General features: G+C 42.0%; 1 protein-coding gene across 2 annotated transcripts in view; it reads right to left on the bottom strand.

Moving 5' to 3' along the window:
* PLPPR5 (phospholipid phosphatase related 5) overlaps window positions 1-18,375 on the bottom strand; it is a 127,630-nt gene extending 109,255 nt beyond the window's left edge. For both annotated transcript variants that reach the window (XM_007169544.2, XM_007169543.2), the window contains exon 1: window positions 17,979-18,375. In XM_007169544.2, the coding sequence (XP_007169606.2) occupies window positions 17,979-18,215 (237 nt within the window). In that variant the 5' untranslated portion in view covers window positions 18,216-18,375. The remainder of the gene's footprint in view (window positions 1-17,978) is intronic.
* Window positions 18,376-19,510: the final 1,135 nt, after the last annotated feature.

The following is a 19,510-nucleotide window of genomic DNA, read 5'->3' on the forward strand; positions in this document are numbered from 1 at the left end:
TCCTAATTCAAAATACCCATGAGACATAAGTTCTGCTGGTTGTTTAGTTCAACTTAATATTGTCTTGATTCACTCATTGAATATGTTTACACCTTTAAACCCACCTCATCTTACTTTATAAGGGCTACAATTTCAATAGACATTTCAGCTGTCTGATGTTCATACGGAATTTTTACCCTATCCTCTAAACCTCTTTTCTCCATCAGTGATAGTTATCGTTGCATTTGGAATTGTTTCAATTACACATAAATTACTGCTCTCTTCTCTTGGTTCTAACTCTCTCCTACAAACTCCCTAATACAATCAAATGGACTAAATGAAAGAAGCTCACTCCCTCCTTTCAAAGCTCCCCCTGGAGCCCCTCAACACATCCCTTGCATGTCACTGGAGGGTGGTGGAAAAAGAATGGGTTTTGGAGCCAGGAAGATCTTCTAGTTTCAAATTGCTTAACTTCATGCAAGTTACTTAACATTTTTTGAGTCTCAGTTTCTTCTTTTGCGAAAGGGTGATAATACAAAATGATAGAACCCTTGTGAAAATTAAATTACACCCCCCACCACCACCAAATTAACACGTTCCAAGGCACTAGCTTCTGTACAATGAGTATGTGCTATAAGAAAACTGAGAGTCAATAAGGTCAGGTTACCGGCCCCATATTACACTGATTAGTAGTAGATCCAGGATCCAAGCCCAGGTATGTCTGATCTAAATCTACCTCAATAAATACTAGTTCTCTTTCCCCTCCATCCAAATCCAAACAAGCATGTCCCTCATGGAAGCATCCTGTCATTAGTAGCTAAAATGCCATGTTCTCAGAGAAGCCTTCTTTATAGCCTGAGTTCAAACTGATTATTCTCTTCACTGGGCTACCACAGCAGTTCACTCGATATTCATTCAGACATCACACAGTGGCTGAATGCTTCCCAAGCCCCAGTTGCTCTTCTAGTACCGGGATGAGTTTTTGAAACGTTAAGGTTATTTCTGCATGAGCCTGGATGCTTGACTGGACTGTGAACTTCCCGAGGTCAGGAAAGCCCTTCTCATTTATCTTCATACCAGCTGCCCTTTTCTTTACTTTCTGCAAAGCATGTTAAAAGCAAAGGTTTAAACACACCAGGGACAGGTTCTAATCTAAACTCTGCCACCGTTCTGACTGCAAGACTGTGAGAAAATATTATTTTTCTGAGCCTGGGTTTTATCACCTCTAAGCAATTAGACTATCCATGTCACGTGATTGTTGTGAACCACTCTGTGAAGGATAGAGTTTTATGCAAATGTAAGGGGTGACGAGGTCGCTATTGTTGATGTCTCACTGTTACTATTTAATACGTGAATGCCAGAATCAATGTTCTGCAGATCACTTCTGCACTAGCAGTTGGGAGGTCTGAAGTTTGGTTCCATATCAAGGCTTTCCGAACTCTATTACCTCACATCTGTTGTTGAGACTTGGCTCAGAATCAATTTCTGAGCCTCTGATTGTTGCCTGCTGGGAAGGGTTCCTGGTCTCCACTGCTGGTGATCCTAATTTGGGCCAAGCCCTGGTGCCCCAGACTGTGTGCCTGAGACCTTGTCTCAGCAGCCTGTTCTGTCCCTTGGCTCCTCTGGACTTGCCTATTCTGACCAGCCTGCCTTGTCTCACTCACATGTGCCTTCCTCCACTTCACCACCTCTTTGCTTCCCTGGTGCTGCCCTGCTCTGCCCTACTTCTCAGCGTCCCAGTTCCAGGCTGCCATCTTTTCGGTAAGCCTGGATCAGCACTGGTCTCTAATGACCAAGTGACCCTCTGTTGGAACTGCCTGCAAAAAGCCTGCCTGCCTACAATCCAAGCTGCCATCCTTGCTTTGGCTATCTCAGTCCTAAATGTACCACCAGCTCCCCCAGCCTCTGTCATCAAACCCATATCAGGCATCAGGGCTGCTCTAGATCCCTTTCCTTCTGGGGAAACAAAAACAAAAATAAAAACAAAAAAACACACACACACCAAAATCTTGTGGTCTTTCTGAACCTCCCATCTCTTTTTCCCTATGCCCAGCTTCTCCAGACTTGGCCAGCTTATATATTGCCAAAGCGCTGCTTTGTTCTCGCCATGCCATTAACCTGACTGCTTTTACGTGCTTCCTTTGCAACCTTTTAATGTGTCTCCTCTTTACAAATCCCTTTAAGTTCTCCCTTCCCAGCAGATGAAGCCGAGACACTAGCACACTCACATCATAAAATTTATGCAAATCCAATTAATCCAATCAAAGCTTGTTTGTGTAAAAGCCTGTCTTATGTGCTCTTTAAAGTCATTCCCCATGAATGGAAATCTTAATTAGATGACTAAATTTAGAAGGATAGAGCATCTTGCAAAAAAACCAAGCACATTTAATCCTTAATGCCATAAACTGGAAAATCTGAGTCTCACCTACCAAGAATGATACAGGTCCATTACACATAAATTTTAACCCGTGCTTTCTAAAAGAACTGCACGCGCATGTCCTCACGTTTCTAGAGCAACATGTAGATGCATATTTTTCACTTTAGTATCCAATTTAAAATGAGAAGACTGAAGACATTTGCTACACAGGTGAGCACACCTGTTATGTAATTTATAAAATGCAAGTCAAAGTGACCTAATTATAGAGACAAAACACAGCAATAGTAACAAAAATATCCTAACCAATTTAAATTTTAAATGTGCATACTAACATAAGCTTTCATAATTATACAAATATGGATCTTTTAGCATTGTCCATGTTGCAAATAATGATTTAAAATCCTGTAATATACGTGTCAGGGGGGTTAACTTCTCAGTAGCTATCTAACAGTTTATTTCACAACGGGATGTTTATTTAAAACAAAGAAAATATAAGTACTCTGGAACACACTTGCCAGTCAAGACCCATGTGATGAATATTGCCGTAAAACTCTAAAAAGTATTCTAATGTTTCTTTAGTTTACTAAATTAAAATCAGTCACAGAAATAAAGTTACTTTGTAAGACAGGTAGATTTAGACGTCCCATTTTGCAGACAGATCAAGTGAGCCTAAGAGGTTAGACTGTGTATCACAGGTTTACCTCTTCAAGCTGATAAGGGAATTTGGACTTCAAACTCTGAGTATTACTGTAATGTACTTTTTACTAAACACCCTTATGTTCTGAACTTAACTGCCTCTGTGTTAGACACCTTTCCGTTCCAGACATTCTTGGAGTTTCTTCAAACAAGAAGGTTTCTCCAGCCTAAATGACTTTGTGTTTGTTCTTTGCTTGGAATACCCTTGCCTCACGTCCCTGACTAGCTAACATCACCTGCTCTCAGAAGTCTCTTTCACTCCCTTCTTCGCTTTCCCTCACCCCAGCCCACTGTCAGTTATCAGGATTAGTATATTTTAACTCTTCACACACATGGGACTGAGTTCCTTGAGGACAGGAATCCTTTCTTCCATTTGAATGTGTAGAATCGCTTACACACACAAAGCCTTGTCCGGGGAGGACTGGTAAATGTTTTCTAAAGAATACATGAAGAAATGAATTACTGAATACCAGGTCATTGTGCTTCAATGTGATTGCTAGGAGACCATTTCATTTGCACCCATTTGATTCAGAGAGGAACTAATTTGCGCTTGTTTGATATTTTACTCTAATTGGAAAATCCCGTTTTTCAATGAAAAGTATCCATAAACAGTAAAATCCTAATTTCATTTTCCTGGTTCCTCCTGAAGTTAATTGAAGTTGTAAGTGATTCGCCTGCCCCAGCAGCACTGAATCTTTCTTTACTCATTAATGTCATTCTCTAAAGCACCACTAATTTTTATCACTCTCCAAGGAAAGAAACTCTCCTCAAAAACAGTTCCATGTATTGAGTCAAATGTTTCAACTCTTAATCTATGGTTACTAATGAAAATGTATACAGTATGATTCAGAGACCCTGAATGACAATAAAATCATGACTCATCTCATTTAGAAACCCTGCCAGCCATCTGAATCCTCCTTCAGAACACCAAAAAAGTTTTCCAATTTACCATATATGCAAATTTCACACATAAAATGTATTGGTGGTTTAATTTACAAAATAGAATGGAAGATAATATGCTCTTTAAATCAACCAATTTGTTTTGAGAAAAATAAAATAAAGTATTGAAATAAAGAAAATGTCAAACTTGATGAAAAAGAGCATGTGCTACATAAAAGCTTAAGAGTGACAATTTAAGTTACAAAAGTATGTGCAAAGGACAATCAAAGACATGGGGAAATGAAATAGTGGTTACAGAAGCAAAACTTGATGATGTTAAAAGATTTTTAAAACAAAATGATAGGTGTTTGAAATATTCTTCACATGAAGTAAATAAGATTTATTTTGAACTACATTCTACATAACTTTAAGTAAATGAAAAAATTGAAGTGAGTGTACATGGGGAAAATATTTGAGATCAGGGATCACTGGCAAATAAAGTGAAATATTAAAGATGGGTTTCGGAAAAATAATTTGGACTTTACGATTTAAGTATCTGTGAACGGGTAAAATTATAAATAATTTTAATTTATGCTTCTCTAATTCTCTTCTAAAATACACAAATAATTACTTATATCTACTACTTGAAAGGCACTCTGTTAGGCATTATGTGATGAGCAAGAGTCAAAGATATACGAGACATATTTGCTCTTCTATAAGCATTTATAATCTTTTGGCGGCCATAGTATTTAAATGTAATTAACTATAATGCATAGCCATGCAGTATACTACATTGTACATGCTACAAACAATTGAAGCATTTTAATAGTCATTTGATTCCAAGAGGGCAAATACAGTTACAAGAGGTCACCTGGAGTTCTGTCTTAAGGACTGAAAGCCCAGATCAGTCTCAGCTGGTGAGAAAATGCCACAGTCTCTTAGCAATGTCTGTTGGGGCCATGGGAGCAGAACAGGGTACATCATCATACAGTGCTTCTGCCTACCTGACGGAAAGTTTAAGCTACTCCCTTTACAGATGAGATAACTAACCACAAGGTGACTGGATATTGATCCCAAGGCTAATGCATTAAGAAAAAAACTGTATGCAAAATTCCTGCTCTATTTGCGAGGGGTGAAAGTACACCTGAGACACATCATTCAGTGCTGGTGACACACCTTAAAAACATAGGACATCCGAAGTGAAGTCAGATGTGAGTGGCCAAAAGGGTAAAATGGACTCAAATCCATGCTATGTCAAGATGAAGACTTTAAGTCTCAAGAAAGGAAGAGTCAGAGAGAAACCATCTAGGGGGTTCCAGATGGCTTCAAAAGGTGACAGAGACCACTGAGCAGAAGACAGGGAGACAGACTTTCATTGTAACACAGAGCGTCCTAATTGTCAGACTTGTTTCATGCACAGAAAGAGCTGCTCCGGGGGCCATGAGTCAGTTTTCTGCCCTGGGTGAGGTTCAAACCCTTTCAAACCAATTATCTAATGATACAGAGGCGGGAACGCTACTTGACTTTCTCTCAAGGTCTCAAAGGTAGAAAGCAGCAGAGCAAGAAGGACAGCTCAGGTCACCAGCCTGTGAGTCCAGTGAGTCACTGCTCCTTTTATTTATTTATTTTAATTTCAGATTATCATGAAACCTGCGAATACAAAATTTATTACCAATTCTCTGCATTCACTATTTCCATAAAAGAGTACATTATTACTACTGATCTTTTTCTTTTGTCTTGCTTTCTCTCCAGCTCCCCATCCCATACCTGCAACTACTCCTGTTTTATGGAAAGTATATATGGGGAAAGACTTATATTCAAAGAAAAAAGGAGTTTATAGGAAAGATAGATTGCTATTGACTAGACACATCAAGGAAAGAGTTATGAAAGAGGTATGACTGAAGTTGCCCAAATTAAAGAATAGAGATCATTTAACAGAAGGAAACAGCAGAGAGAATTACAGAAAGCAGAGAGAATTACAGAAAGCAGAGAGCTGCGCTTTCTCAGGTCACTGCTGTTTCGCAGGAAATAGCACCACAGGATTGGACCAAGTTTTGAGAATGTCTCTGAGTTCCTTCAAAAAAAAGAGAAGATTTCAAACCATATAAATATATAAATGTCTATTCTTTTTCCTGAAATATATTTATACCAATAGCTTTTCCATGCCTCTAACTAGTTGCCAAACTTATGTCAAACTAGTATGCCAAACGTAATAATTATGTCTTGAATGCAGTAGATAGGCTATATACCAATTATATGTAGTGTGATAATTTTATTGTGTTACGTAAAAATCACATTAAAAGAACTTAAAGTCTGGGAGGTATGGATGGGAGATTGAAAGGCAGAAGAAGGCAAAATCGGTATTTCTTCATCACTTCTTTCCTCCCTCCTCAGGCAACACCTCTAACAAGAGCTCTCCTCCATACTTTTAGCTCCTGTGAAATACATCATTTTAGGTTCCAACTTCTGCCCCAAGCTCTGATAACCCCATCTCCTTCCTTCGTCTCTCCAGCCTTGGCAGTTGTACTAGTGGCTTTCTGCTATTGCATAAACTCTGGGTGGTCTCACCATTTCCTGTTCAGCTTCTCAACTTTCCCATCACCTGTGTAATCAACTCCCTAATTAAATTCCCTCAGTTTTAAATTTAATAAAAAAGAACTTAAACGTCTGCATATTAAAAATGGTTAGGTTTGGGGCTTCCTTGGTGGCGCAGTGGTTGAGAATCTGCCTGCCAATGCAGGGGACACGGGTTCGAGCCCTGGTCTGGGAAGATCCCACATGCCGCGGAGCAACTGGGCCCATGAGCCACAACTACTGAGCCTGCGCGTCTGGAGCCTGTGCTCCACAAAAAGAGAGGCCGCGATAGTGAGAGGCCCGCGCACCGCGATGAAGAGTGGCCCCCGCTTACCGCAACTAGAGAAAGCCCTCGCACAGAAACGAAGACCCAACACAGCCAAACATAAATAAATTAAAAAAAAAAAAAAAAGGTTAGGTTTTTGTTATATCCACTTGTGGCAAGTTTCAAATGTAGTTTTACTTTTTGTCTGAAAAGATTTGATGTCAGCAACATAAAAGAAGGCATCATAGAACCAAGTGATTTGGGAATTAAATATGCTCTTTTTCCTTATCTGTTACTATGTCTTCACTATCACAGATTAAGTGCTAATTGTAAATACAACATTCAGGAAAATGTTTTCAATCAGCACTATAAAGTCATAAGGAAAAAGCTATCATAATAATCACATACTCTTCACCTCTATCTCCCAACTAACACTGCTATGCAGAACGATTTGCTGCAGGCGGCCTTAACCTCTCCAGGAGATGACAAAGAATTTGGTACTGGAGAAGAGAACCATCTCTGTGTTATCAAAAGCTCATATGGAGACATTCTGCCCAGGTATGTCACTTCCTTGCTGTGGGGTCATGGGCTAGTTGCTTCATCTTCCTGTGCCTCAGTGTTCTCATCTGTAAATTGAGATAACAATAGTGCCTACCTCTAATGCTGTGAGGATTAAATTAGTTAATATGTGTAAAGTACAAGAAGGATTGATGTATACCAAGTGCCCATATATGTCAGCAATTGGTGTAATTTCTCATTAGCTGCATGGCCTTGGGCAAGTCATTTAATCTCTCTGGCCATTCATTTGGAAATTAAGAGATGAAACTAAATGATCTCTAAGGCCTCTTTCATGACTAAAAAGTCCCAGTTACAAAGAAGCATAATCTCTCTCACAGGGGATTCACAAATCTTTTCCAAAAATGGAGTGGCAGAAAAAGCCTGACAGTGTGGCTTGAATAAAGTGTCTACTGGATTCCTCTATCTGTATTCTAGACTGAGCCCCAGGAAAAAGGAAAAGGAGACCCCACAAGGAACCACGTGATGGAGCCAGCAAGAAGAAGAAACAAAGGTCTCTTTGTGAAAGACCAAAAGGGGTGTCACGTAGTTTTGACTAAGTCTCTTCATTCATTTTAGTAACTGAGTAAACCCCACACTGGAAAGGCACGTGTGAAGGAAGAGGTCATTGCCACCAACCCAAAGATAGTGTTTTGTTTTTTGACTGGAAATGTCAGGAGCTCATTTTAAATTACAAGATGAGGCCCCAGGTGCACTGCCTTTATCCAAGACTGCTCAATTTTGCTGTTTCGGAGAACATGGCATTCTGCTTTGATGAGATCTCTGGAAATACAAGATGCTTCTCAGTGTCAAGAGTACTTCTGTGCACCCCAGTGTGAGAAAAAGCTAAATCTGAAATCTCGATTAAAAATCTCGATAGAAAAGTACAGTTTCTACTGGCACTACTGAGAGCACCCTTTCAAAAAAGGGATCATTATGCTAGAAACACAATACACGATTTCCTCAACATAGCAGTATATCAACACAAATCCTTAGAGAAGAAATGCCGTAAGTTATTTTGGTAATACGCAGATATGTCAGGACTACATTTGTATTTAACCGCCCCATGATTTCAGGAGTGTTTTACTTCCTGACACTGCTTTGAAAGATTTGGAAAAGGGGAAGATGGGCTCTAATTCTGGTTTTGGGATTTGGAGCAAGTCAAGTAACTTCTGTAAGCCTTATTTTCAAGGTATGCTACACATGGAAGGTACTCAACAAATGTCTGCTCAGGGAAAGAAGGAATGAGGAAGGGAGGGAGGGAGGAAATCCCGAGAGTCACAAGCATTTTATCAGAAAGGTCACACTCCAAAGAGGCTGCTGTAAGTCTTTTTGCTATCATATGTTAATTAACAACTAAATTAGCATTGTAGATATAAAATGATTTTTTACTGATGAAAGTAGTGACTTTTAGTTAGCATGGTAAGTGCTAAAATGGACCCCTAATTGGTGAAATTCAAGCTACTGAACTGAATTGACTAAAATAGTTTGGAAATACTTCCTACCCTTGAATGATCGGGGTATAAGACTCCAGGGAGGCCTGTAACCCATACCCCAGTGACTTGTTCTCAATGGATAGGAAGGTTTCTGCTTGAAGCATGTCAGTCTGAGGACACAGAGTCACACCTTGGCTATGCTGAACCTTTTATACAGGGTTTATACACTTAAAACGCATCAAAGGACAGAGAGCTGCCAATTCATTAAACGTACAGAATAGGCTGTATGGAGTATTTTGCCTATTTTAATGAATGGTTATTAAGTAACTGTGTGCTCAGCAGAATTCGGTCATTATAACCTCATCATCACAAACTTCGATTAGTCCCTGGGTAATTTATCCACCAAAAATAACCAAAGAGTTGGGCGTGATGAGTCAGATTACAAAACCCTGATTTTGAGATGCTCAAGTCTAGTGATGGAAACATGAATAAAATTAAATACAACATAAAGCACAATATAAGATTATTTTAATGCCATAATGTGCTAAAGCCACAAAGGAATCATAGAGGAGAATGCAGCTACCTCATCTGGGAAAAAGGATCTACTTAGAGGAGTTGGTGCTAGATCAGAAATATTCTTTTTCCTGAGGGGAAGGGTGGGGGAGCACTATAAAGGTTAGAAGCAAGGGAGATAAAAATGAGTTCATACAAAAAATTACAAATGTATTAAATACCAAAAACACATATACACACACACACACCTTCCACTCACACATGTTCTCTCAGTGAGAAACGTCCACCAAGACTGTCTTTAAAGTTTTAAACCCACCTGATCTGGAAAAAAAGTCTCTAGGATTCTGTTTTTACAAAAAAAATGGTGATTCTACTGACAGTGGTTCTCAAACTACATCTGTCATAATAAGACTAAAAAAGTAAGTAGGCTGACTGAGTGAAAACTGGCATTCTCAGAAATAGTTTAAATAGTACTGAATATAGAACTCCATTTCACATATTTTACAATATCTCCCATCAAAATGATAGTCTTATGATTTTCCAAAGTCTGTTTAAAAGCTCTTCCTAACTATAGGTTAAGATCTCTGACATCAGAACTTGCCTCCTCGAACTGTATGGATGGGAATGTTGAGCTGGGAGAAGCAAGTTCTATTGGCTCTTCCACTGGTCTTAGGAACCAATGAAGTTTTGTCTTTGAACACAGATTTTATTTTTTAAATTTTTATTGGAGTATAGTTAATTTACAATGTTGTGTTAGTTTCAGGTGTGCAGCAAAGTGAATCAGCTATACATATACATATTGAACACAGATTTTAAATTCCCCTTTTCATGTCTGGTTGTAACTGAGCCTATATATTTACAAGCATAAGGATGCTGTAAAGAGCACAGTGATAGGTAATCAATATGCTTTAACTCTCCTCTGCCTTCTAGGAATGCCACCATTCAGGCTATGAATCAAATTAGTGGGCAATGGCAGGTAGCCAAGGGAGCATCGGATTTGTAGTAATGGATTCAGATCCTAGATGTGGCATTTACCCAGCGGAGGAATTGCATTAAGCTCCCTAGATGTGTTCGTTACCACACATAGTACCTGAAATAGTTAATGTGAAGGGTAAATGGTTTACCACATCCATTCAACAGAAATGATTAAGGACACCTGATGTCCCTTTGCTGCGTAGCACCAATAAATGTTATTGGCATTTATGTTAAAAGAGCAGCTATCACTTAATGCATGTTTATATTTAATTCTTAAAAGATAATGTTAAGTATCATCTCAGTTTACAGACAAGCTGAGGCTTGGAGAAATAATTTCATGCATAGTGTTTGAACTCTTGAAGGGCAGTGAATACGCCTCCCTCATTATACAAGTCAAGTAACAGCACTGTGCCTAGCACATAGTAGATGCATTATCATCATTCCAAACTTTTACAAATAATGACTTTTGGGCACAGTACAAATTTAAAAATGAATATGATACAATGCACACTTAACAGATGGTATCAACATTGCTCCCTGGAAACATTATTTCTTTCAAATTACACAAATGGGATGATTCTTTTTAATAATCTTGACAGTAAGAGCTTATTGAAACATTTTGAAAAACAGCATTGAGTATTGGAGTAATAGTCTGTAATAATTAGTTAGGCCATTTCATACTGTTGTCTTTTTATTTTTGCTCTTCTTTCTACAAGAAAATAAGAAAAGAAGTATAAAAACCTTTTCCGTTTTTCTGTTCCACAGAGTAAGTGTATTAGGCTGACAAAGCCGTGCTATAAGCAGTCTAACCATCTCCAATGAACAAGCAGCTACACAACCCGTGTAATCTGCTCACATTATGTTTTCCTCATATGCATGAAGTGACTTATTGTCTCCAAGGTGCATTTACATCCGTTTGATTCTCAAGAACAGTTCCAAAAGGTAGGAAAGGCAGGAAGGAATAAGTCAACATTTTTCAGATAAGGTAACTGGTGCAGAGAAGCAACAGGGATAATGAGTGACAGGGGATGGAGGGGGAGGGGGAGAAGGGGAGCGGCAAAGGAAGAAGGGGAGTGGGAGGAGAAGAGGCAGAAGGGAGGGGGAGAGGCAGGGAGAAGGAAAGGGAAAGGAAACGCAAGCTGGTTTAAGGTTCCTGGGCCTTTGCTACCCCCTACCCCCATCACAATCTCCTAATCAGTATGCAAAGGGGACGGGATGAATGAAAAAAGAGACACCATCAAAGAAATGCAGGGAGGAGAAGGGAAAGAGGGAGGGTGAACATGAATGAATGAATATGAATGAGAATATCTAAGTAAAGCAAGGGCCTAAGAGACATAAGGAGGAGTTTAAACAGATCCATAAATCCTCAAAGAGTAGTTCTTAACTTTTAGGAATCTTGGGCATTTCTGACAATCCGATAAAGCCATGGAGGCTCTTACTAGAAAAATGCGTACATACACACACACATACATACATATGTACATACGGTATTTTATAATACAATTTCAGTGTGTTCACTGCCCTCCCCCCCTCAAATCTAGTGCTAGGTCCCATTTTAAGAAACATGTCTTAGGGGGCAAGATGGGAATAAAGACACAGACCTACTAGAGAACGGACTTGAGGATATGGGGAGGGGGCAGGGTAAGCTGGGACAAAGTGAGAGAGGGGCATGGACATATATACACTACCAAATGTAAAATAGATAGCTAGTGGGAAGCAGCCGCATAGCACAGGGAGATCAGCTCGGTGCTTTGTGACCACCTAGAGGGGTGGGATAGGGAGGGTGGGAGGGAGGGAGACGCGAGAGGGAAGAGATATGGGGACATATGTATATGTATAACTGATTCACTTTGTTATAAAGCAGAAACTAACACACCATTGTAAAGCAATTATACTCCAATAAATATGTTAGAAAAGAACAAAACAAAAAAGAAGCATGTCTTAGAAACAGAGGTCCCCTCAGCTCTCCGTGCACTGCAGTTTGCAGGTCTAGAACCAGAGGGCGGTTTCCACAGAAAAGCAGGTGCCTGAAGCACTGTGCCAATGTGTGCCACAGAGATAAGAAACTCGGCTGCAGATCAGAACAACAGAAATATCTCTGAACCCCTCCCGCTGCCACCAACCTCTGCACAACATTTCAAGCTTAACAGGAAACAAAACAATTTCCTACACTACACATTGAAACCACTGTCTACACCAGAACACAAAGGTTCCCATCAAACCAGAAAAAAAAGAAACTGAAGATAATAGTTTTGAGAAAAATTTGACCCTTCCAGTATTGGATCCTGATGACAAAATATCTTTAAAGATTTAATGTGTAAGGATAAAGGTACATAACAAAAGAACTAAATGGACAGGCTTTGACAATTCTAGCACTGTCATTGTGGGACTCTGGACTGGTCATCTCACCTTTTTACATCCAAGTCTCCTTCATAAGTTTATTGTGAAGATTAATTATACTAATGGACTGAAAAAAATTAATACAAGTCTGACATCTAATCTCACTAAACATCCTATTTCTCATTTATAAAGTGGGCTTAATGATAGTGCCTACGTTTAAAGACAGTACTATCACGGTGAGCATTAAATGAAGTAACACATTAAATGTACATTACACAGTGTCTGGTACGTAGGAAATATTAGCTAGCGTTAGCCCGCTGAAGAAATGGAGGAGTCGTCAAAGGCAGAAATCACTGACTTGACTGGAAGAACAGAGTTCTAATTGAGTTTTACTGTTCTTGCTATTCAGACTCCCTAATTTTTGTGGGTGATGGATCGAACTAGGTGGCTTCTGTCCACCTCAAATATTTTATCAGCCCTGGAACCCACTAACAGAGGTATTTTGCTAGGTGCCTTAAATAGGTTGTCTTGATTAATTATCCCAACCTTGGGAGGATTAACAGTAGCTAACACATATTCAGCTGGGCACTACTCTGGTACTTAAATATGTCAAATCATTTTATACTCATAGGATTCCAGGAGTGGAGATGGGTGGAGATAGTAGTGGGCACCCAAGGCAAGGTTCAAGGAAGGAGAGATCTATGGGAGAGCTTTAGGCTTTGATTTAACAAGATGGAGCTCTGGATATAAGATGCCTTTCTGTCACCGTCTACTTCCACCACAGTTAGTGATGCAACATCCTTGGTATAGCGGCAGTAGCTCCATGCCTCAGAGTCCCGGAACCCAGAGGGAGCTTCCTGGGGATGCAGGCATAAACAATCAGAGATGCTCCCTAACCCTCAGACCTGCCCCACTCAGTGCTGGTCTTCTCTGTCTTGATTCTGACTCTATGAAGAGGGATGGTCTAACTTTGTCTCCTTCAAATAATCTGTGTTGCTCAGAGATCTAAGGAACAATAGGGGCTAGTGGCCACTGTATCCAAATTTGGTGGGCAGAAACCATTGTCATCACCAGGTCTTTTAAATGAATGAATCAATGAAAAACAAAGATCACTAATTAAATTTATATCTGTAAATTCTGTAGGTGGTGCTTTGGTAAATGCATACAGATCAAACTGAACAGTACCTGTTTTCAAAGAGTTTATAAACCATGACATCTTTGTAAATGAGCCCAAATTACAGCTGTTTTCTGAAAACACAATTAAAATAATAATATTTCACAACACAAAATAGACACAGGGATGACGACTGTAAAATCATCTTACACAGATATTTTAATAATAGAAGAGCCCTACACTACTGTCCCCAAAATGTCCTAAAACACCATCCATCAGACAAGTCCCTACTTCATTCCCAATAAATGGAGAAAAACTCAGCCTGACATCCCAGGACTCAGCAATGAGACCCTAGTCTTCCTCTTCTGCCATATACCCCTGCATTCCCCACACACCACTCTTAGAAACAAGACAGACCAGCCGCTGTTTCAAGAGTACAGACTGCATTTTCTCCTACCAAGTAGTCACTCGTGTTCACACTGCTGATTCTGTGATGTCCTGACTCAAACTCCATTTCAGCCTCTCCTTCAAGTCACATCTCAAAAGCCACCCTTTTCTTCATGAAGCCTTTCTCCTCCTCTCCAAATAAAAATGATCTTGTCCTCTTTGAACCACCAGAGGTCTTTGCAGTATATATATATGTAAATATATGCATATAACACTTTTATTATGGTGATTTACATTATGACTTTTGGCATGATTACCTAATTTCCCAAATTAGCTTGTAAACTCTTAAGGATTAGCGACCATGGTTTACTTCTGAAATGACCTTTATAACCACTACTCTGGCTGATATGGTGCTTGCAACATAGGAATTCAATAAGCATTTACTGAATTACTATTTTACTAATACTGTTAATGAAATAGTGATCTCTTATGGAGTATCAACTATGGGCCAAGGATGATATTTATATATTATATCTCATTTAATATTCAAAATCCTGTGACTTAGAAAATTAAGGATTAAGGAGCTTTAAATTAGTTGTTCAAGGTTACACAGCAAGCAGAATCCCCAACTCTTACCATAACAGCAGGATGCACTTTGAATCTGAATCCAAACTTGTCAGACTCCAAACCTGTGCCCCAAGTCAACACTATTTAAAGAATATTTTGCTTTTAATTTTTAGATAAATAAATTTGGCAAATTTGAAACAAAACCACAGATTGTGGCAGTGAGGAGAGCTACTTTTCAAAATTAACTTTAAGGATTAGAATGAGTTTTGAAGATTAAAAATATATATAATGAAGAATCTGTATCACTACAGTCCAAGAAATGTAAAAGATGGGGAAAGAGACCATTTGAGGCATTTATTTAGAAGAATGATTTATGAGTAAGGTGAATTTGCATATTGTAATAGAAAAGGCGCAGGTTTGGGAGCTTGACACAGTAGGGTTAAAATTCTGGGTGTAGGGCTTCCCTGGTGGCGCAGTGGTTGAGAATCTGCCTGCTAATGCAGGGGACACGGGTTCGAGCCCTGGTCTGGGAAGATCCCACATGCCGCGGAGCAGCTGGGCCCGTGAGCCACAATTGCTGAGCCTGCGCGTCTGGAGCCTGTGCCCCGCGACGGGAGGGGCCGCGATGGAGAAAGGCCCGCGCACCGCGATGAAGAGCGGTCCCCGCACCGCGATGAAGAGTGGCCCCCACTTGCCGCAACTGGAGAAAGCCCTCGCACGAACCGAAGACCCAACACAGCCAAAAATAAATAAATAAATAAATAAATAAATAAAATCAAGTAAAACTTTAAAAAAAAAATAAAAATAAAAAAAAAAAATAAAATTCTGGGTGTAATGTTTTTAGCCTTGGTCCTCGGGCAAGTTACTTAACCTTCCTAAACCTCAGTTTTCCCAAAGGGTAGGTGACAGTAATAATAACTGCTTTCATAGATAATGCAAGTATTAGATAGGTATAGGGTATATAACCCAACAAATGATGGATACTACTAACATTATTATTAATAATATTGTTTTCATGCAAAGTGACTGTGCTAGGCCAGTGTTCTTGAGAAGAATGGAAAAGCAGGGCTGCCATTACTGTTCCCAGACTTTCACATTATGAGAGTGTAATATGGGGAAGAGCAGAAGCGGAAACAAAGGCCAGCAGCACAGCTAGCCTGAATATCCAGCATTTCCTTCTCTTCAGACTGACTCCCAAATTCTCTCTCTTGTAACTAATGAACTGAAAATCAAAACATGGAAATCAAGTTGGATCCTCCCTTTTAAAATCTCTCAAGAATATTCTAGATCCCCACCCAAGCAGCCTTTCTCATCTTCTTTCAGAGAACATATTTTTTGGAAGTAGGACAAGCAGTGTGGCATTTGGCATCAGTCTCACAGGCATCAAACACCACACCCACCATTTTTGTTTTCAGGTGCTTCTAGTTTATTATCTGATCCTCAGGGTCCTCCAATGTTAACTGGAGAGACTATCTCCTGGAAGGGATGCTCAGAGAAGTATATGTGGCCACGACTATTCAGTGCCCAGCACAAAGCAGGCGCTCAATAATGACTAATTAATTCCCTTTTCCCTCTGTGGGTCCCCCTAAGTGGAGAATAATCAAATTTTTTGGGCAAATATGTTATGTCTCTAAATGGCACCTGCCTCCATGGATGGATGGTTAGGACCTGAAAAGTGCTATCTCATTTAAATAAGACACAGAATGGTAATCACCAAGGGATGAGTTACAGACATTACTGATTATGGCTGTACCAGTGTCCTGAAAGTGACAGGTTTTTTTCTTAAAAGAAAAAAAAAAAAAAAATCCTTGAAAAATCCCTGAGCTATTCAGTCTGCTAGAAAACATGTGTCTGGAAACCCAACATCTGCAGAAAGCAAAAGGGCCCAAGAATGACCAATTTATTTTTTTCTCTTACAGCTTTCCAAATAGAGGAGAGAGAACACAAACATGAAGCTGGATTTGGGGTTTCTGACATATTTTAGCAAATTACCACTGAAAACAAAACAAAACAAAACATTTTCTGGTGCAAGGTCTAACACTTTTCAAACCAGTAGGCTAGAGCCGTATTTGAAGTCAACTATCACAGTACCTGTGATAAAGTTACTTTGAAGTTATCAAGAAGTTCCTTGGTTTGTGGAATTCCATTATGTGTGTTAGGAACTTTTCATTATTTTGTAAATTATTAACTCATTTCCTCTAAAATCAAAGAAAACATGAATATCCAAACCTAACAGATAAAACAGATATTCTTAACATTCATTATTGCAATTTACACATTCAACCACTGGGAAAAAAAGTCCCTTTCCTTTCCCTCTTCATTTTTAATTTCCTATTCGTTATCTGTTGAGAGAGAGAGAAAGAGAGAGACAGATGACCTGTACCACAGGAAGGGAACCTCCAATACTTTGACAGTATTAAAGGAACCATAATAATTGTTTTCTGAAAAAACACCACCAATTCTCCTACCTATAACTTTGTACCACATTCACATACGTAAATTATTATACGATTATCATTCTAATAATTACATATGTATATCTGTGTATATATATGTGTGCATGTGCCCGTATAGACACACACACACACAGTTCATAAATCCAAAAGGCATTCTCAGAAAAGCTCTATGAGAAAAGGACTTAAGCCGCCCAGGGAATGGAAGACCGTTTAAATAAATCTTGTAATTCAGGCACAGCTCCTGCTTTTCAGCAAGCACTGCTGCTGCAGCCTCTTCATTTAGGAGGTCTCATATTCTTTTTTAGATATTTGTTCCCTGGTCAGCTTAGTCTAATTGGCACTTCCTTTCGAAAGGGAAGGAGGCGGTAAAAAGGGAATTTGCGCCCCGACTCTGGAAGCAGGAGTCCCTTCCACACCCCAGCAGTTGATCGCCGTCTCCCTCCCGCTGGCCCCGCTGCTGCTCGTCTTCCAGTCGCAATGTGAGAGGTGGCGGCCAGCGGAGCAAGGCCACAGAGTAGATGAAGTCAAGATTCAACCGGATAACTCACCTCCTCCCCAGCCCCGACTCCCACCCATTACCGTCTACAGCCCCCTTCCCTCCCATCCCCCTCCGTGTCACGCTAAGGTGCAGCTACCGCGGGGGGTAGCGGGGGTGCGGGGGTGGCAGGTGGGGAGAGCTGCGGGCTTCCTTCGCACCTACCCCGACGCGCCCTAGAAGAATGTCCTCTGGGGAAGGGGCTGCCACCAACTTGGAGGAACTTAGAAGGCAAAGGCTGCCGCGCCCCGACCTCGGCGGGGCCTCAACCCTGAAGGCGAAAGGCGGAAAAGGGCAGTCGGGGCGAGGGCGGGCACCCCCCGGGCTTACCACGAGCACGGGGACCCCGGCGGCCAGCGAGTAGAGGAGCACGGGGGGCACGGCGCTGCTGTCCTCCGGGCCCGGGTAGGGCTTGCGGTAGGCGCTGTCGTGGCAGAAGAAGCCCTGCACGTTCACAGTGAACGTGTCCGTGTATTCGAAGTAGTACGCCAGCATCACCGTCCCTGCCATGATCACCATCTGGAAATAGAGCATGCTGCTGGTGAGCGCCGCGGGCAGCCGGGGCATGCACGCCTCCCGGGCCGGGCCGAGCCGAGCGGGCGGCGGACGGGCCCCCTCCCGGGTCCGCCGAGGCAGCCACCGGGGGCGCGGCGGCGGGGGCGGCGGGAGGACGAGGCGCGGGAGGCAGGATGGAGCCGCCGGAGGAAGAGGCGGAGGCAGGTCCGGGTTTCGAGGCGCCGGCGGGCTGCGGAGGAGGCGGCTACCCCCGGACGAACCCCCGCTCCCCTCCCCGCCCCCTGCCCGCCGCAAGCACCGCCCGCCCAGGCGCGGGGTCGCGCGGGAGGGCGGGGAGTCCCGGGCGGCGGGCCGCGGCCAGGCGAGAGACCGTTCGCGATGCAGCCGCGCCGGGCCGAGCCCCCAGGCCCGCCCGGAGGAGGGGCGGACCGGGCGGCGGCGGCTGGGACAGCGGCACCTGTACCCCTCGGAGGGCGGACGCAGTGGAGCTGGCGAAGCTTCTCGCAGGGGTAAAAACCAAAAAGGGGGGAGGGGAGGCAGTAGAGAAGGAGCTTCTAGAAACTCCCTTCTGAGGCAGCAGCTGGGTGGTTTAGGAAACCCGCGCAACGCCTGGGAAAATGGTGCGCGGACGCGTCTTCGGAGCGCAACCCCGTAAAGCGCCAAGTGCCGATTCCGCGCAGCGACTTTCAGCCGGCGTCTCTTTGGATTCCTTAACCCCGTGCAGGACACACGCGCAGCGCGGGTTTCTAGGAGCAATGAGAAACATCATCCCAGAGGATTTTGGATTCTGAGTTTCTTTGCTTCCCCGCCCCTCCCCCTCCCCCCCAGTTCCTAGGGCTTTGTATGTAAAAACAGAAATCATAGCTCGGGAGCTCCCGAAGCATCATGTCTTGTACAACGGCCCCTTCCTCGTTCACGTAGTCTCCTGTGGCTCATCTTCTCAGTTTCCCTTTATTAGCTGCTTGTGAGACGAGGCACTGCAGATTCCTGGGACCCAGCAGTGGCAGCCCCTAGGGAAGGGAAAAGGGCCATTTGCCTCACCTCGCTATTCCCTGAGTTCCCAGGTACTGCCGGGATTCCCCAGGGGTCAAGTGAAAGGAGAGGGAGACACAGGGCTCACACCACAGGCATACAAAACACACCCATACGTTGGGCATGCACGCGTGTGCGTGGGTATGTAAGTAGCTGTGCAACTGCATGTATGTAAGGAGCCCGTTTCGTGATGCCATATGGGTCCCTGCCTGCAAGATTAGGCAGCGGACTGAGGAGGCTTGGGGAGGGGTGGAGCTTAGTGGAACCTGACACTGCTTACCTTTCACTCCGGAGAGCAGGTAGGAAGCCTGTAT

Source organism: Balaenoptera acutorostrata, chromosome 1, assembly GCF_949987535.1.
Source record: "Balaenoptera acutorostrata chromosome 1, mBalAcu1.1, whole genome shotgun sequence".
NCBI lineage: Eukaryota > Metazoa > Chordata > Mammalia > Artiodactyla > Balaenopteridae > Balaenoptera > Balaenoptera acutorostrata.